General features: G+C 29.0%; 2 protein-coding genes across 14 annotated transcripts in view; one reads left to right on the top strand and one right to left on the bottom strand.

The window, feature by feature from the left end:
* Window positions 1-810: 810 nt before the first annotated feature.
* Window positions 811-6,438, top strand: LOC143072322 (sperm-associated antigen 8-like). 2 transcript variants are annotated; one of them, XM_076247203.1, is made up of 6 exons: window positions 811-980; window positions 1,772-1,949; window positions 2,441-2,486; window positions 3,354-3,474; window positions 4,258-4,320; window positions 5,706-6,438. In XM_076247203.1, exons 1-6 carry the CDS (start codon window positions 897-899, stop codon window positions 5,826-5,828), a joined length of 615 nt encoding a protein of 204 aa, XP_076103318.1. In that variant the 5' UTR covers window positions 811-896; the 3' UTR covers window positions 5,829-6,438. The 2 variants fall into 2 exon arrangements, with proteins under 2 accessions (XP_076103318.1, XP_076103319.1); XM_076247204.1 differs by lacking the exon at window positions 811-980 and adding an exon at window positions 1,388-1,429.
* Window positions 6,439-8,635: 2,197 nt separating this feature from the next.
* LOC143072323 (uncharacterized) overlaps window positions 8,636-17,654 on the bottom strand; it is a 78,060-nt gene continuing 69,041 nt past the window's right edge. For all 12 annotated transcript variants that reach the window (XM_076247209.1, XM_076247208.1, XM_076247210.1 and 9 more), the window contains one exon: window positions 8,636-16,890. In XM_076247209.1, coding sequence (XP_076103324.1) covers window positions 16,819-16,890 — 72 coding nt within the window. In that variant the 3' untranslated portion in view covers window positions 8,636-16,818. The remainder of the gene's footprint in view (window positions 16,891-17,654) is intronic.

The following is a 17,654-nucleotide window of genomic DNA, read 5'->3' on the forward strand; positions in this document are numbered from 1 at the left end:
GTTAAAAAAGGGAGAGGGGGTTATGGCAATATAAACCATAATTTGAATAAAATTATAAGTAGCCAGTATGTTTTTTTCCTAAATAAATATCCTGATCCCGAATTTTGAATTAAAAAAAAATGTGGTCAACTTGCAAATATCAAAAAAAAAATTAGGAATCCAGATTTTCCCCATACCTATCATGCTTATAGTGTTAAATTTATAAAAGGGCTGACTTGATAGACATTTTTCACAGCTTACTGACTATATTTTGTCGACATGATATTATGCATCGTTAATGTGCAGTTAAAATCGGCATGTGGCACTGTTGTGTGGGTATTTAATTTGACTTTAGATTGGTTTTATTAGCGTTATGAGGTTAAGTGTATAGAGTTTGGTAGTCTTTGGGCATTGGTAATTGTAGAATAAAGAAAATATTTTCACTTTGTGCAGAAAAAAAAGACAAAAAACATACACCTCCCCCTGAAGTTAAATTTTTGCTCACTAAAAACAAGAGAAAAGATTGCAGGAAGACGAGTACAGTTGGTTCCAATAAGATGCTAATCTTTTTCTTTCAAAAGGAAAGTGATAACAAAATGTTGATAAAAAATAATTGTGTATTTTCTAAAAAAAATATTGTGTTTTTGTAAATTATTTTTTTATAATTTCAGTTTAATTTGTTTATAGTTTTTCCTCATTTGTATATTTTTTTAGGGGGTGTTCATTTTGGTTTGTTATAGAAAAGTGTTTGGTATTTCAGCAGGTGCCATAGGGGCCTCTTCATTATTATTTCTAGAGTTACTTCCCTTGCTATCGTTCTTTTTTAAACATTGTTGACATTTTACCTTAGAAACCATTACATCCGGTCAAATTGTTGCACTTTTTAACACCAGTATTTCCACTAATTACACACCACAATGAGTATCTTGAACCAAGGCAGAAATGAAATAAGGTTCAATAATGCGGATGGAAAATGCTTGCTTGAGAACTGGGTCGAGGAGGTTTGTAAACGGATGCAATATTGTCAATAATTCAAAGATCTATTTTTCTTGAGGGGTCCACTTCTCGTCAGCTATTGCTTTATTTAAATCAATTCTAGCCAGTCTTGTGATAGAAAAACATGTTTTTATGGAAATTGTAACACATGGTCCTTCCAAGATCAAGATTTTCATTAAAGAGGGCCCCAAATAAATGTCAATTTTTACTTATTTACTTTTAAAAATGTATGTCAAAAGAGTTTTGCACACTTTATATGTATCAAACTGTGATTCATGTCAAATGTCACATACAAGTGTTGTTTATACCAAGCTAATTGTAGCTGGTAGTGTATATATAATATTCTATATATTTCCTGATTCCAATTACTTGTTCCTACATGTATGTTTATAGTAACATTAATTTTCAAGGGTTTATCATTATAAATATGTACAGAAAAGTTGGCCATAAAAAGGTATATTTTGGTTTATAGAAATTTTATACATGTACCATGTACATGTAAATAATGTTTGGATAATTTTGGAATAACATAAAAAAAAAAATATTAATATTTTATCTATCTATCATATTTCCCCACTCAGTCACAACTTTGACTATTACATGTATGAGCCATTACATGCGTGACTTATTTACAATTTAAAAGAAATAAATTTTCAGTAATAACATGTTACATTGCAATTTGGTGCATAGAAAAAATAAAATATAAATATAACAGTGATTTGATTAATTCTATTTTAATACATAACTATTTATTCCAAATAATATTGAATTATTTTTCACAATTTCTTTATTTTAGAGGTCAGTTAATCCTTATGATTGTGTAGAAGAAGATGTTAAGGTCACAAGTAGTGCTGAAAGATTTAAAGATGGTCATATAGGAATACTAACAACAGAGTTAGAAGCACCTGCATCAAAACTCACAACAGTCAGAGAATCATATAAAAAACCAGAACCTTGTGGAGTTCGATTGATGGGTAAGATATCATTTACATAATTTATGAAATAAAACAACAATGTTTTTGTATGTCAAATAAATATATATAAAAATGGTGTTTAGACGGGGTTTTTTTTATTGTCAAATAAATGGTAAGATACTTTTAAAAATTTCTACTGTAACAAGTATTTAGAACTCATATTTATTAAGATGTCTACTGTAACAAGTATTTAGAACTGTCATATTTATTTAGATTTCTACTGTTACAAGTATTTAGAACTGTCATATTTATTTAGATTTCAACTGCTGTGTTTATATTTATTTGAAATTAAACTCTTTTATAAGAAACATGTTATTAATTGTTACTTATAACTCCAACATGTACAATGCATGGTCATTTTTTTTAAGTGCTTTATACATGTATGAATAATTACTACATATACATCGACTTGAATTTTTTCAAGAAATTATTTTGAATTTATTTCTTAATGTAAAATTGTTTATATAATTTATGAAATAATATTTTTGTAGGTAAAAAAGAACAAATGATGAGAGAAATGTTTTTTGAAAAAGTTGGGTATGTTTTATCTTTTGGTAGAAGTTATAATTTTTATTTTTTTTTTTTCATTTATTAATATTTGGAGAAGAAAAATTGTTCAGCTAAGTCAGCATTTCATAATTCTTATCTTTTTATGTCTGTCCTCTGTGGTGTTGACCCTGCCTGCCAACCAACTTGTCCAAGATGGTTGATATGGCCAAGTTACAAAAATCTTCTCTGAAACTATAGGGCTATAGGGCAAAATTTATTTAGTTTATAGATATGTCTCACTATTGACTCTGTCTGTTAACCAAGATGGCTGACATGGCCAAGCAAGCTGACTCATCACCTTCATTGTTGTCTGTTATAGGAGTTATTGCCCTTCAATGACGTTTTACTATTTTTTTGTTAATAATTTTGCCTATTATCTTGAAAACTATAATACATTTGTAGATACAGAGGGGCTTAACAATGCTCAAATGATCAGCAAAATTTACAAATAGCTATGTAGAGTCGAAATCTTCAGTCAATTTCTTCTTAAAGTTGTCGCCCTTTGGTGATGATTTTGTACCAAAGTTTTCACATAGACCAAGGTGAGCAACACAGACTCTTAAGAGCCTCTACCTTATCTGTCGTGCTATATGACGCATAGAAAAATCTATCAGTATAATATTCTGGATTTCCATGTAGAAGCAATTTTGTGCTGTAAGATGTGATATCCATCCATACAACCTTAATTTTCAACATTATTCAGTAAGGCATGGAGTAAAAAAAGAGATCATTATTTCATGAAAAAGGCAACTTATTTACAGTATGGATTGCAAAAAGATACTCTGCAAGGTCTTAATATTTTTTTTTACAGAGGAAAAATCAGAATGCATTGTTACAAATACATTTCATTTACAGGAGAGAAGTTTTCAATGAAGAATTAGAAGCATCACAACCAGAACCAACAGACTTTAGATCAGTTACAAATAAAGATTTCAATATTGAAGGTTTTAAATCTGTACGACCTCAGCCTACAAAGGTCAGTAGAATAAATTTGAATTATAAAATATGCGACAAGAATTGTTTCTGTTTCGTTTACAAATAGGTTATGAAAATGTTTGACTAGCTCCAAATTATTTTTGAAATATTGGTGTATTTCACCTTAAGGGTTTATTGTCCTTACTCGCTCATGACATCTTAAAAAAAATAACAAATTTTATGCACAAAATAAAGCAAATACAATTTTTTAGATACTGTTAATATTCAAAATTTCATAATTTCATACTGCTTGTTTCCTTGTATTTTGTTTCATGTTGTAAAGTGGGATTGAAAAATGTTTTTGTATCTAGCTCAATAATATTGTCAGAAACCCTGGGCTGTTTTTTTTACACCATTGGAAGAATTCTTTTCTAAAGAAACCATTGTCAGAAATTTCTTGATTAATTACTTCCACACAATTTTAAACATTTATCATTACAATGTACATTATTGTAAATTGAGAAATTATTGTGATTTTGTCATTTTTAACTAAAACAAGATTTTAATTGTTGTGATGTTGAGAAAAAAACCTGTTTAATTCATATGAAAAATTTCAAAATGCAAGGTTTAAATTATTGCGATTATACCCCTGTCATATTTTTCGCAATAATGAAAACATGGCAATAATTTCTGAATTTACATTGAATCTCAGATGGATATAACATTGGTTATCTTGGCCACGAGCATCACTGAAGAGACATGTATTGTCGAAATGCGCATCTGGTGCAACAAAATTGGTACCATTAATTTTATTAATACATATAAAAACTATCTTTCATTTCAGAATCACAATTACAAGAAAGATCAGCCTGTCACATATTGGTCAGAACACAAGAAAAATGTACATGTAGGTATAATTATTTTAGGTCTATTTTCATGTGACAAAATATTTTCTTGTCATTATATACAGGTACATATGTATATATTTATTTTTGGTCTGTTGTCATCATTGTCTAGCGCTGTCAGAAAACTCCATTTTTATTTATTAAAATCTGAATTTTTATAACAAAAAGGACACAAAACAAAGTTTTGTATTGAATTTTGAATTTTTGTCCCACTTATCTGGAGAAAAAACAACCAACATCATAATTGAGGTACAAGATTTACACAGGGAATATCTTTTGAAACCCATTTGCTGACAAATAGTTATATTGTCAATGTATGTGCTCTTCTTCAGTCTATGTTTTTGACCAGGAGACAAAATTGTGCTAAAATCATGCAAATCTTAATAAATCATAAGAGTAACTGGTGTCACAGGGTGTGTTTGGATATACGCCTGAGGCGGCCTATGGTTACCAATAGGTACCTATGGTTTGATATTTTATACACAAAATATCAAACCATAGGTACCTATGGGTAACCATAGGACGCCTCAGGTGTACATCCAAACACACCCATAGTAACAGTCATACCTATTTTCACATCTGGTGAATCTACAAGGCAGCACATATTTAGCACCTTTTTCTACTAATATTATTTACAACTAATTTTACCTTTAAAACTAAATTTTGTAGCATTTCATTCCCAGAAGTAAAATATTCAAATCAGTATTAAGAAGTAAGATTATATATTGTACAGATCAAATCTAAATATAGCAAAATAAGAATAACATGATTTGTCTAATTAAGGTATAGAAGGTTAAGAATATCAGAGACAAATGCCTGTGAACGTTACCATATAGCCTTCAACAATGAGAAAACACAAACTGTATAGGTAACAATATGAAGTCCTTTGATAACAATCAACAGTACTATTTTTACTACACCAGATGTGCATTTCTCTTCAGTGTTGCACAAGGCCAAAATGATTTTGTGAATGTGGAAGAGCTGATATAACTTGAAACTTTAAAAGACTGATTGTCTAGCCAAACCCCAACAACTGAGTTCATTATTCTTACCAGAGTTTAATTTGTAAAACTTCTCACGACTGTAAATTCAGAAATTATTGTGTGCATTTATTATTGCGATTTTGTCATTTTAGACTTAAATGCGATTTTAATTATTACGATTTTGAGAAAAATCCTGTTTAATTCATATAAAACATTTCAAAATGCGACTTTAAATTATTGCGTTTAAAACTCTGTCACATTTTTCGCAATAATAAAAACCTCGCAATAATTTCTGAATTTACAGTATTATAGTTAGATGTCAGAAATAAATTTTCGATGACAATAGTATGTTCCAGTTTTTTAACTGTTACAAATTAAATTGCAACTTAAATATATTTTTTCAGGGTGTTAGTTCAGAAAAAACAGGTGACACACCATTCAGGAAAAATGATGCCTTCAGCAAACCTATAGGAGAATACTGGGATGAAACACAGCCTTATGAACTGGAAAACTACCCCAAAATGTGAAAATTTAAACATGGGATATTGAACATTTATATGACACAATTATGAAACTATTGGTGAAGCAATTGGAAGTTAAGACTAAGGTGCAAGCATTGTCAACTGCCATGTAATTACTGTTTTTTTTTAACAGTCAAATAAATTTTATAAAATAAGTTTGAAAAACACTTTAAATGAGTTACCCTGTGCAGTTTAAATACTGTAAATGAATGATTTTTTATTGCACTGAGTATTTATTGGTTTTTCTCCAATATCAATTTTCAATGCATTATGTTCTGTGATATGTATTTTATTATCAATACAGTTTATAAAGGGTAATCTATTTCCAACATTTTAAGGAGTCTTGATAATTGGCGGGAAATTCATTATATAAAGAAATGTTATAATTTTACAGTGTTTACTCTTAACTTATACTATCATTGCTCTCTGTTTTATTATGTATATACAATCTTCAATCTGTATCTAGATTAAAATAGATGCATTGAAGAAAAAATGCTATTTATTGTTTTAACTTGTTTATATATCTATCATGTTTTTTAAATCATGTGATACAGAATTTGTGTAAAAAAAAAATGACTGAAATACTTAATACGAGAAATAAAATATATATATATCACATGTGACTTTTAATTTTTGCAACAGGATCTTCAGTCTTTTAGTTTAGAGGGATTTTCTGTTCTAAATTTGGCTGTAGATATGTAACCATGATGTTACTGTATGGGTTGTAGAAAAGAAATTTTACAACAATATATTGACTGGCTCATACATAGCCTTCATACTTTTGGAAAGATGATTATTTTTCACACTTGTAATGATGGTTTTGTACAAAACAAATGTACAAAAAAAAAATATTCAGTTCAAAATATATGAGATGAAACTGAGTTGTCTCCCATTGTCCATACTTTTAAAGTTTCCCATACAAACTGAGTATGCAAGTAAAGGATTGTAATACTTTGAGTAAATAGATATATAATATGAAGATGTACTTAAGATAATAACCTTATTAAGCACATGCAAATACCTTTATAAAAAATTAAGATGTGGTATGATTGCCAATGAGACACCTGCCCACCAAAACTCAAATGAAGTGGATGTATGCAATTATAGGCAACCATACAGCATTCAACAATGAGAAAAACCATATTGTATAGTCGGCTATAAAAGGCCAAGACTACAAAAATATGAAACAATTCAATTGAGAAAACTAATGGCCAAATTTACAAAAAAAATTGCTAAAACCAAATATGACACTTAGAACATACGACCACTGAACAATAGGCTACTGACTTGTGACATGCACATATAGCATATGGTGGGGTTAAACATGTTTGTAAGCACACAAACCTCTTCAACTCTGGGACAGTGGTGTTATCACTATCTTATTCCATTAGGAGAAAAAATATGACTGAATAACTAAACATAATCACAAGCATGTTAGTCTTGAATTAAACTAAAGAAAATAGATGTACACAAATTATGATCCATGTTGATTCAGCAACAATGAAAATACTGAAATGCCTGAAATAGTGTCCTTTCAATTTGACAGGGATGTCCTTAGAGGGTCTGCAACAAAAATTCAAACCATGAAAAAGTTGCCAGCAGAGGTAACATTTTCTGCTGAAAAGCAATGGAAAATTGCACTTAATAATTGAAAGGAAAAAGACAGGCCGTGTAGACATGTCCAGAAGAATATTCTTAATGTATTACTGGTTAATTACTTAGGTTCTGATGAAAGATTTTTCATGCTATTTAGGCCAACCACATACTAGTGAGGAATTCAGGGGCCTCTAGTTTCCATGTGCTCATGTACACAATGTATTCAACAGCTTTGCAGCTGTAAAAAGTGTTGCTATGTTGATTTATATCATACTTATGACAGTGAATGACATTATGTATACTATTGCCAAGTGCTCTCCCCAGAGCCTTTTAGCACCATGGTAATATCATGCTATATTGCTAGAAAGTGATAACATCTGAAATGAGTTTCTTATAGATTGTGTTATGGTAGACTTGCTACAATTCCCTTTCTATTATATCTCTCTTACTAATTTATATGCTTACTGATAAGTGCCAGCCTACTGATTGCCCTTGGAGAAAGGCAGATGTCAGTATAATTGTAATCTCCTAGTTATAGCAGTAAAATTATTAAAGGGGCAAAATTGAATAAAAAAAGAAAACACATAATTGAAGGGACATGTAGCAAGTCTAGTGTTATGGATGTGATGATTTAGATTCTAGAAACAAGATGGTATTTCAAAATTCCTTGTTTACCAGGATGGAAGAAGAAAACTGGTTGCATTTAAATCATTAGAACTACAACAGCAGGTGTTCAACGACCTGACTATTCAATGTAGGTCTCAAATGGTAATAATTGAACATCAATCTGGTATGATTACAATTTCAAACTTGAAAATAGAGATGCATATTATTTCGTAATATAAATCAGGCTGTTAGTTTTCTCATCTGTATTATAGTGTATTGTTTTACTTTTGTCATTTTTAAAAGCCGTACAGTTGCTAAACTTGTACATTATTTGTATACTGGTGGAGAGTTGTCCTTTGCCAATCATACCACATCCTTGTACTCTTATATTGGAAGTCGAGTGGCATATACATGTCGACAGCTTCAAACAACAATAGGTTGGCAATATCACAACATAAGTTCTTTTTATTGTAAATAGAATAAAGAGAGTCTCTTTTACTTTATAGTTTATCTTCTTTAAATCCATTAGTAGATCTCCAAAGTTGGCACAATCAAAGGACCATAATTGACAATGTACATGTTGGCAAAAAAAAAAACATAAATGTATCAAATATTTTAAAAACTTTTATTTACTGTGAAGCTTCCACTCATTGCTTTGTGAAAAATAAATAATCTTCAATAATATAATACATCATAACAACAAACAATAAAAAATGTAGATAGTGATCAAATATCTGATTAGTTAATAAATGTATACCCATATCAAATGGTTTTTTGTTTCTCACATCAAAGTATATTTTTAGACTACAGTGAATTCATTATTATTTATGGATACCAATTTTCCGTGTCTTTCATGGGTACAGTTGAACAAAAAATTCAAATGTTCAATGAATTGCAAATTTTCTAAAGGCTTTGTATGCAGAGATTAGCAAAACCAAGAATTCAAATATCAAAGAAAAGGCAAGTTTTCCTGAATCTGCGAAAATTGATACCCACAAAAAGAAATGATTTCACAGTATGAAAATATGAAATTTGCAAATCTTATAACTCTTGAATTCTAGGTAACACTCCAAGGTAATTGATTGATATTAGATTTTTTTTTTCAAATGGTATATTTTTGTTTTATGACATAAAAAAGCAAATTCCCAATCCAGGTTCTGAAAATGATATTATAATTTGTACTGTTTTGAAAAGTGTAACACCATTTAAATACTTTTTATATTAAAAACATAACTAATTTATAGAAATTCAAAATGAATTTGTTCAAAGAAATTATCTTGCATCATTAATGTACTTTTTGTTATTATTTTTACTATAATTTACAATAATTTAATTTTGGATGTAATGCGTCTTCTGATTGGCTCACGTTATTTTGTTATGAGCCCATAGACATAATTTAGTCTTGTGACCGTGACGTCATCAACGTTTTTTCATGGTTTTCTACAGTTTAAAATGGAATTTAGAATTAAATTATAAGAAATGACTGTAATATTTTTTCTGTCTATTCGAAATAACATAAAAAATGTGGTGCACACTGTTAAATAACCCGCTACCTGCGTTATTCAGTGTGCACCAAATTTTTAATGTTATTTCTTCATAGACAGAAAAAATATTACAGTCATTCCTTAAATAATCAATAAAACATTTCAATGACTAAATAATTAATTGCATCATTCATTTTAAAAATTGTTTCAATGATTTAAATATTTTGATCAAAAGATTGCATGCATGTCAAAATTTGGTCATAATAATTGGATATATGATTAGTGATCAAATACAATGTAACAAATAATAAAAATAATTCTGTTTTTCACAGAAACATGGTTAGTAACCTTGAAAAATTCAGGCATGATAATAAAAAAATGATATTCAAATAGAATCATTAATAAATAAAATACTTTTAAAATGATTTTAGAACGTCTTGTTTGTATATAAAAAAATTACATTATGTCGACTGTTTCACATAAGAATGAAATATATATATACCTGTACTTATCCAAAGATTTTCACACTGCCATTTTTATTTCTACTTCTAAAGTGTTAAATATATAACACTGTCGAAAACATTTATGCCTGTCCACCACCCATTCCTTTTCTAAATAAAAAGTGTAAAGTGATGATCTTTATGAAATTATTGATAAAACTAAAATTACTCTAAATCTAATGAATGAAAAACAAACATATCTACATCATTAATTGATTTGTAATGATGTCCTCATTTAATAATAATTTAATAAAACTAATCTCTGTATTTGAATATAGAAAATTAAACAATATGTGACAGAATGCACATGGAATCAACGAATGTGCAGCACAAATTAAATCCATGGTGGTCACAAGTATTCTTATATTTTATATTCTTTTGACCAAATAGAACCAGCAGATCAAAATTCTTTCTGTGTTTTTTCGTTTCTTAGACTGGCTTTATGTCTTGCTAAATTCACTGTTCTTTTTAGGTTAGTTTTATATACTGTTATGTGCATTGCACACTTTTGTAAAAACTGAAGATCCTCACTTTGACACGAATGATGCAGATTTTGCAATTATTTTAAAGCAAGAAGCTGTTTAAATTCATCCAAACTAATAAGTTTTGATATGTGACACAGTTTATTAGTAAGAAGTCTCAAATTAGGGTTTGATAATAATTGAGGAAAGTCTTTCGAGTGAAAATAAACAAACTATTTCAAATATGAGATTATTGTTATTTATCACAATGGGAATTCAATGAAATCACCATTATCTATATAGCACACAAAAATATGTCTCTAAACTTTCTAAAGTAAACACTTTAAGATGAAAAATTATGGTTCATCTTTCTGTTAAAAAGTACAAATACTTTTAACAGTCTTTAAAAGAATGTGCAACAGAAAATTTTACATGGTGTCAGGTCTTTTTTGTTTTTGTTTTTTTACAGAAATAACAAAATTAAGAACATACATGTATCTACTTGCATAGATAGAATATACAAATTGAAACTTGTTTCCTGGTTAAAATGAGACAAGTTACAAACAATACATAAATAAATTCAAGAAATGTACATACAAAATGACCAGAATACTAGGTCAGTCATATTAAATATTTCAATCAGTTTCTGAGACTGTTTTACTTTAAAACTAGAATGACAAAAATTCTCACTTAGTTTTTTTTTTATACAATTTTATTCAGCATTATCATTTTTCTAAATGTAATTTTATATTCTGCAGGCACCCAATTCATAACTACAGTTTGTTTCAAGAAACTTTTAAGAGGGCCATGGGTTTACTTTTAGATTGTTTTTGTCATGTTCCATTGCTGTCTCAGTTGATCTCTCATTTTTCATTTGAAAAAAGTGCCTTTACAAAGAGAGATCCCTGTAATATTTTTGGCAAAAGTTTATATAAATTGTTTTAAAACATCAGTTTAAGAATAATATATTTAGATTTAAAACTTTTTTTTACAAATAAATCCAAAATTAAAATGTTTGAAACAAATATTTAAAAATTCATTAGGATAGCCAGCAAACGAGAATACTTTTTATATCAGCCTCAATGATGCATTGATATTTCATTAGAACATTTTTTTCTAGCTAAATTACAAAGACTGTCATATGAAGGTTTCATTAAGTACTTTTTGGTTACAATGATAACAGAATCATAAAACTGCATGAACATACACCAGAAGCTTACAACCCTCAGCATAGAACTGAAGTGCATAGCAAGCTTAATATCACAGATGAAAATATAGCACTGATTACAGAGATGTAATTCCCTGTATAATACACACCAAATGATCCAGTTCATACATTTTATTCATGCCAGGATTTCAGCTATGGTACATGCAATGTCATTTACAGGGGGTACCAATTTTAGGGATTTTTTTGGCGCACTAAATAAAGGAAATTTACTTTTATCAAAAGAATTATTTAATCTTTTGATATTAATTTTTAAAATCCAAGATTGATTTAAGAAAACATTCTCCCCTCACATTTTTTGCAAAATTTCAAAGATTATTTTAAATCATGTTCTCTTTCAAAAGAATCTTACAATTTAAACTTTGCCTAAATTTATTCAGAATCTTTATATACAAATTAGCTTTAAATTTTGAAAAATTACTTTTTTACTGCCAAAAAGGGTCCTTAGTGCAACTTATCTTTTCTGGTATGAACAAATGATTAACAGGAGTTATGTGAAAATTAAGTACAAGTCAATAGCTTACAATCACTACTTCTAACTACAAATAATTGATCAACAGAAACACAAGATTGTACAGTGATTTTTGAACATCTATTTGGCTTCCAAAAAAAATCTTTTAATCATTGATACAAATAATGAACAGATTTTACAAAATCTATGCATGTACATATAAACAAATATTTGACTTTTCAAACTTAACAACAGACTTGTTAACAATTTCAAATACTTAACATTTATCAATGGATAGTACAATACTTTTACAGAAAACAGAAGTTTATATTTAAAAACAGAAAGAGCTTCTTTAAAACAAGAGCTTATTAAATATATTACATAAATTTCACTTGAAATAATTCCATGCAATTTTAAGATGAAAATAATAGTCTATATTGTGTTTGTAAAGCAAATTACAAGAAAACGATCCCTTTTTAAGATAAAGATATTCCTAAAATAGCAGTGGGCTCTTGATTTTTTAAAACCCCCACAACAGTTTATATCTGTAGTAACTTATCTTCATATCTCACCTATATTTCTTTCTGAGAAAAAAATTATGATGTAAAATTAAAATTTTAAAATGGAATGAATTAAACAATAACAACAACTACTACAGCAAATAAAAAGTCCTGACTTAACACTGGTTTTTTAATCAACATATTGAAAAGATGGTCTTTCAAATGTGTAACTGAACAATACTTCTGCATTCTAGAACTGACATCACAACTATTTAAATTTCAGGAGATTATCCAAATGTTTGTTAGAGATCATCCATATCATCTATAATATGAAATAACAAGATGCTCTGCAGGGTGCAGCTTTATACAACCGCAGAGGTCGAACCCTGAACATTTGGGGCAAGTATGGACACAACATTCAAGCTTGATACAGCTCTGAAATTGGATTGTGATTAAATAGTTGACACAATATAGGTTTCTGACACATAATGAATGTGGTCTTAGAACTTAAAACTTAAAAATTTTAAATTGGACATTTACCTATTATGGTCCAATATCCAAAATCTAAATACATGGTTAGATTCAGCATATCAAAGAACCCCAAGAATTCAATTTTTGATGAAATCAAATAAAGTTCAATTTTGGACCCTTTCGACCTTAATGTGGACCAATTTGATAACCAGGCCGAAATATCAAAAATCTAAATAGGTTAGATTCAGCATATCGAAGAACCCCAAGAATTCAATTTTTGTTAAAATCAAACAAAATTTAATTTTGGACCATTTGGACCTTAATGTAGACCGATTTGAAAACATGACCAAAATTTAAGAATCTAAATACACGGTTAGATTCGGCATATCAAAGAACCCCAATAATTCATTTTTTTATGAAATCCAACAAAGTTTAATTTTGGACCCTTTTGGCCCCTAATTCCTAACTGTTGGGACCAAAACTCCCAAAATCAATCCCAACCTTCCTTTTGTGGTCATAAACCTTGTGTATAAATTTCATAAATTTCTATTTACTTATACTAAAGTTATAGAGCAAAAACCAAGAAAAATGCTTATTTGGGTCCTTTTTTGACCCCCAATTCCTAAACCAAAACTCCCAAAACCAATCCCAACCTTCCTTTTGTGGTCATAAATCTTGTGTTAAAATTTCATATATTTCTATTTACTTATACTAAAGTTATTGTGCGAAAACCAAGAAAAATGCTTATTGGGCCCTTTTTTGGCCCCTAATTCCTAATTCCCAACCTTCCTTTTGGGGTCATAAACCTTGTGTTTAAATTTCATAGATTTCTATTAACTTATACTAAAGTTATAGTGCGAAAACCAAATGTCTTCGGACGACAACGACGCCAACGTCATACCAATATACGACCACAAAAATTTTTTGGCGGCCGTATAAAAACAAATTGTCACAAGTAAGTCTTTGATTGTCATGATGTCCTGAGAATAAAACTTTTGTTATTTTAATTATCTTTCATTCAGCAGATCAAGTATATAGGTTTTTCAATCATAACCACAGGTTCAAGATGAAATGTAATATATTTAAGTGTGTTTGTGGAAAATATTGAGATTTATCAGAAAAAAAAGCAATTTATAATAAAATCTATATTAAATATTTTAAGAAACTTTGACAACAGAAAGAAAATTCATTAAAATTACTTGACAAATTATCTCCCACTTTCAACAACTGCACATAATTTTTCTTTTAAAATTAAATTTCTATGCTTTATCAAAATGAATTCACAAAAAGTATCTTCTTGTTATATATCTCTTGTATTTGATCTGCATTAAAAAATATAGATATATATTAATTTCAGTCCACCTTTTACAATCACTAAAAGAAAAGAGAAAAGAGCAAAGAGCAACAAAATAGACAGTCTTAGTAACATTATAAGCCTAACAAACTCTACTACAAGTGATCCAAAATAGAATTTTTACTTTTAAAACAATGTAAATCCATTTTTGTATGTGATTCACAAAATTTTGCACAGAGACACCATACACATATACAAAACATATAAAATTCTATAAATATGATAATCCATCCTCAATAAATGTCAATTGAGAAAAAAATTCTATTATTTGAACATGCATTTAAAAAAGCAAAGATATTAACAGATTAAAATAAATATCTAATTTGATCAGTTTAAAAATGTAAGTAAACTGATCTTTTAATCAAGTGACTCATGAAGAAAAGACTTGATTTTGTTTTTAAAGGGGGTCTCATTGGGGGGTTCTGATCCCGGACCCTGCTTACTGTTTTGACAGATTCCTGTATCCCGCTACACTATATACATAAGTAATTCTCATTTTTTTGTAATTTCACGTGTCCCACTAGACTTCATTTCCCTTTTTCATGGCACAATAATTTGACTTTCATGTGTCATGCTTTCAAAAAATCAGCAATCCCGTGTCACGCTTAGACCCCAATGAGACCCACTTTAAAGTACTGTAACAAAATTAATTTAACTAAAAAAACATTTAAAAAAACATTTAAAAAATCAAGAAAATTCAAAAAAATTAAGAAAATCCATATGGATTTAGTAAAATGCATAGTAGTTGTAAACTGGATATACCTCCTTATAGAATCACCTTTTTTGTTAGCATGATTCACAGATAATGAAACATCTTGGTTTTGGAATACAGCACTTGGATTTTATAATGATTGTCATGTTAGTACATGTAATGAAATAAAGTAACAACAGTTTTTCGATCCTATTTATTATCAACATTCGTAGGTGATGAAATATGAAAGCTGTACTATAGATGAAAGACCAAAATAACGATAGACCATTTATACATAATAATGTTAGTATATTGTCAAAAAATCATAAATATCTTGAATCATGATTTGAGATAAAATGTTAAAATCTCTGAAAAAAAATCTCTAATATTATGTGTTTTATATATAATATATTTGATAGTTATTAAAAGTAAAAATAAAAATATTTTGATAAACCAGTACAAAGGCTATGTCAGGCAGACATATCTCAATATAAAATGGAAGGTTTTTTCTAATACTCTTCTCATAAATTTTGCACACTTTTGGAAACTTAAGTTGAGAAAATAAAAATAAGTCTGAAAATTAGGGCTTTGCTTACAATTACAAAACTGGATTATAGCTAAATATCCTTTGCGAGTTCCGGAAAGTTTTACACAAATCTTACAACTAGTACTAACCACAAGTTGCATTGAAATTTTCATTACATATTAGTACTTTTTATCAGAAATTTTGTTCATGTAAAAGGCTACTGAATATCTGCACACTAAAGCTGCTTATATTTAACATCATTAAAATTCTCAAGGTTTTAAATTTCTTAGAAAATTGCTCACTGTACTATTTTATTTAGTCAGCATGCAACTTCGAAATTAATACTTGACATGCACCAATGTAGCTTACAAAAATATATAATAGATAACAAATTTAATGAAAGGAAAAACTTTTATCACATTGGACGGCAGTAAAGTCATTCTTCAAAATGACAATTCAACAGCCATCAAAATATAATGTTCTTATCTTGGGGCTTTTTTTTTATTATATATCCGATGAGAGTGAAAGAAAAAAAAAGCATTTTTGGTGGGTTTATTCTTTATAATTCTAAACACATATTTAAAACAGCCATCTAGTAAGGACTAGCTAATATTATCATTTCATATATTTTTTTCAGTTTTCAAATCTATCCTTTTGATTTTTGTACATTTAAAATTTCCCAAAAGTAGGAATGTTGAATTTGAATAGAACTGATTGCTGTTGTTCCTTCCAACAGAAAAGGACTTGACCTAAGAAAAAGAACATTATTTTTTGACAGCCTACACTAACTATTTTCTACCTGCCTACAGATATGCATAAACTACGTAACACTTAACTGATTGTATAAAGCAAGATCATAGGTCAATGATTGTTTTCAACCAGCGCAATAAGAAAAGCAACATAAATATTGACATGTATTCTTTCATAAAATATTGCACAAAAATTGATCATAACAAAACATTTCACAATTTGTAAAAATGTTGCATCACAGATATAAAACACAGAAAATGTGCCCTACTTCAACAGTCCTGATACAGGTTATATCCACACTATAAATAAACAATGGAATGTTCTGTCTTTTGATTTGGACTAGTCTATACACATGAACAGGAATGTTATGTATCAGCTGCATCAAGTCTCTTCCTTTTCACACTGAGTTCTCCCTGGTCCCCAGGATTTTAATCTTTTCAAATCTTCACTTAACTATAAAAGAAGAAACTTATTTTACTTAAAATATTTTAATCGACACAGTTTGTTAATAAATCTTCCAGTTTCTAAAACAAGAATAAAATCAAAACAAAAAAACATTAAAAACAAGAATGTGTCCCCAGTACACGGATGCCCCACTCGCACTATCATTTTCTATGTTCAGTGGACCGTGAAATTTGGGTAAAAACTCTAATATGAAATTAAAATTAGAAAGATCATATCATAAGGAAAATGTGTACTAAGTTTCAAGTTGATTGGACTTCAACTTCATCAAAAACTACCTTGACCAAAAACTTTAACCTGAATCGGAACAAACGAACAAACTAACGAACAAACGAACGAACTAACGAACAAACGAACGAACAAATGGACGAACAGACGGATGAACCGACGGACGAACAGACAAAGAACGGACCCACAAACCAGAAAACATAATGCCCCTCTACTATCGTAGGTGGGGCATAAAAATATGTGTGCAAGCCTCAACTTTTCTTTATTTTCAAAGCATGCAGACTTTATTTTTTAATGTACTTCATCTAAGGCTAAAGTGGAAGCTTTGATTGTGTATGAGGTTTTTTTTTCAGTTACCTGGCTACAAGTAAGATGTGGTGTACTACTTATTTTATTTAAATGTCTCTATCATCAAATATCAATAGAGCAGTTAACATAACAATATAAAAATAATTAAAGGCAGTTCCATTTAAAACAGACATTGAAGAATTTACCTACATTTGTACCTTCACTATTAACATGAAATT

This window comes from Mytilus galloprovincialis, chromosome 4 (genome assembly GCF_965363235.1).
Source record: "Mytilus galloprovincialis chromosome 4, xbMytGall1.hap1.1, whole genome shotgun sequence".
In the NCBI taxonomy this organism is placed as follows: domain Eukaryota; kingdom Metazoa; phylum Mollusca; class Bivalvia; order Mytilida; family Mytilidae; genus Mytilus; species Mytilus galloprovincialis.

Excerpts from the sequence above, each read along its gene's own strand:
- LOC143072322 (XM_076247203.1), top strand. The coding sequence starts at position 897 with ATGAGTATCTTGAACCAAGGCAGAAATGAAATAAGGTTCAATAATGCG. Across the intron at positions 2,487-3,353 it reads ATGTTTTTTGAAAAAGTTGG|GAGAGAAGTTTTCAATGAAG; the intron begins GTATGTTTTATC and ends TTTCATTTACAG. Across the intron at positions 3,475-4,257 it reads TACGACCTCAGCCTACAAAG|AATCACAATTACAAGAAAGA; the intron begins GTCAGTAGAATA and ends CTTTCATTTCAG.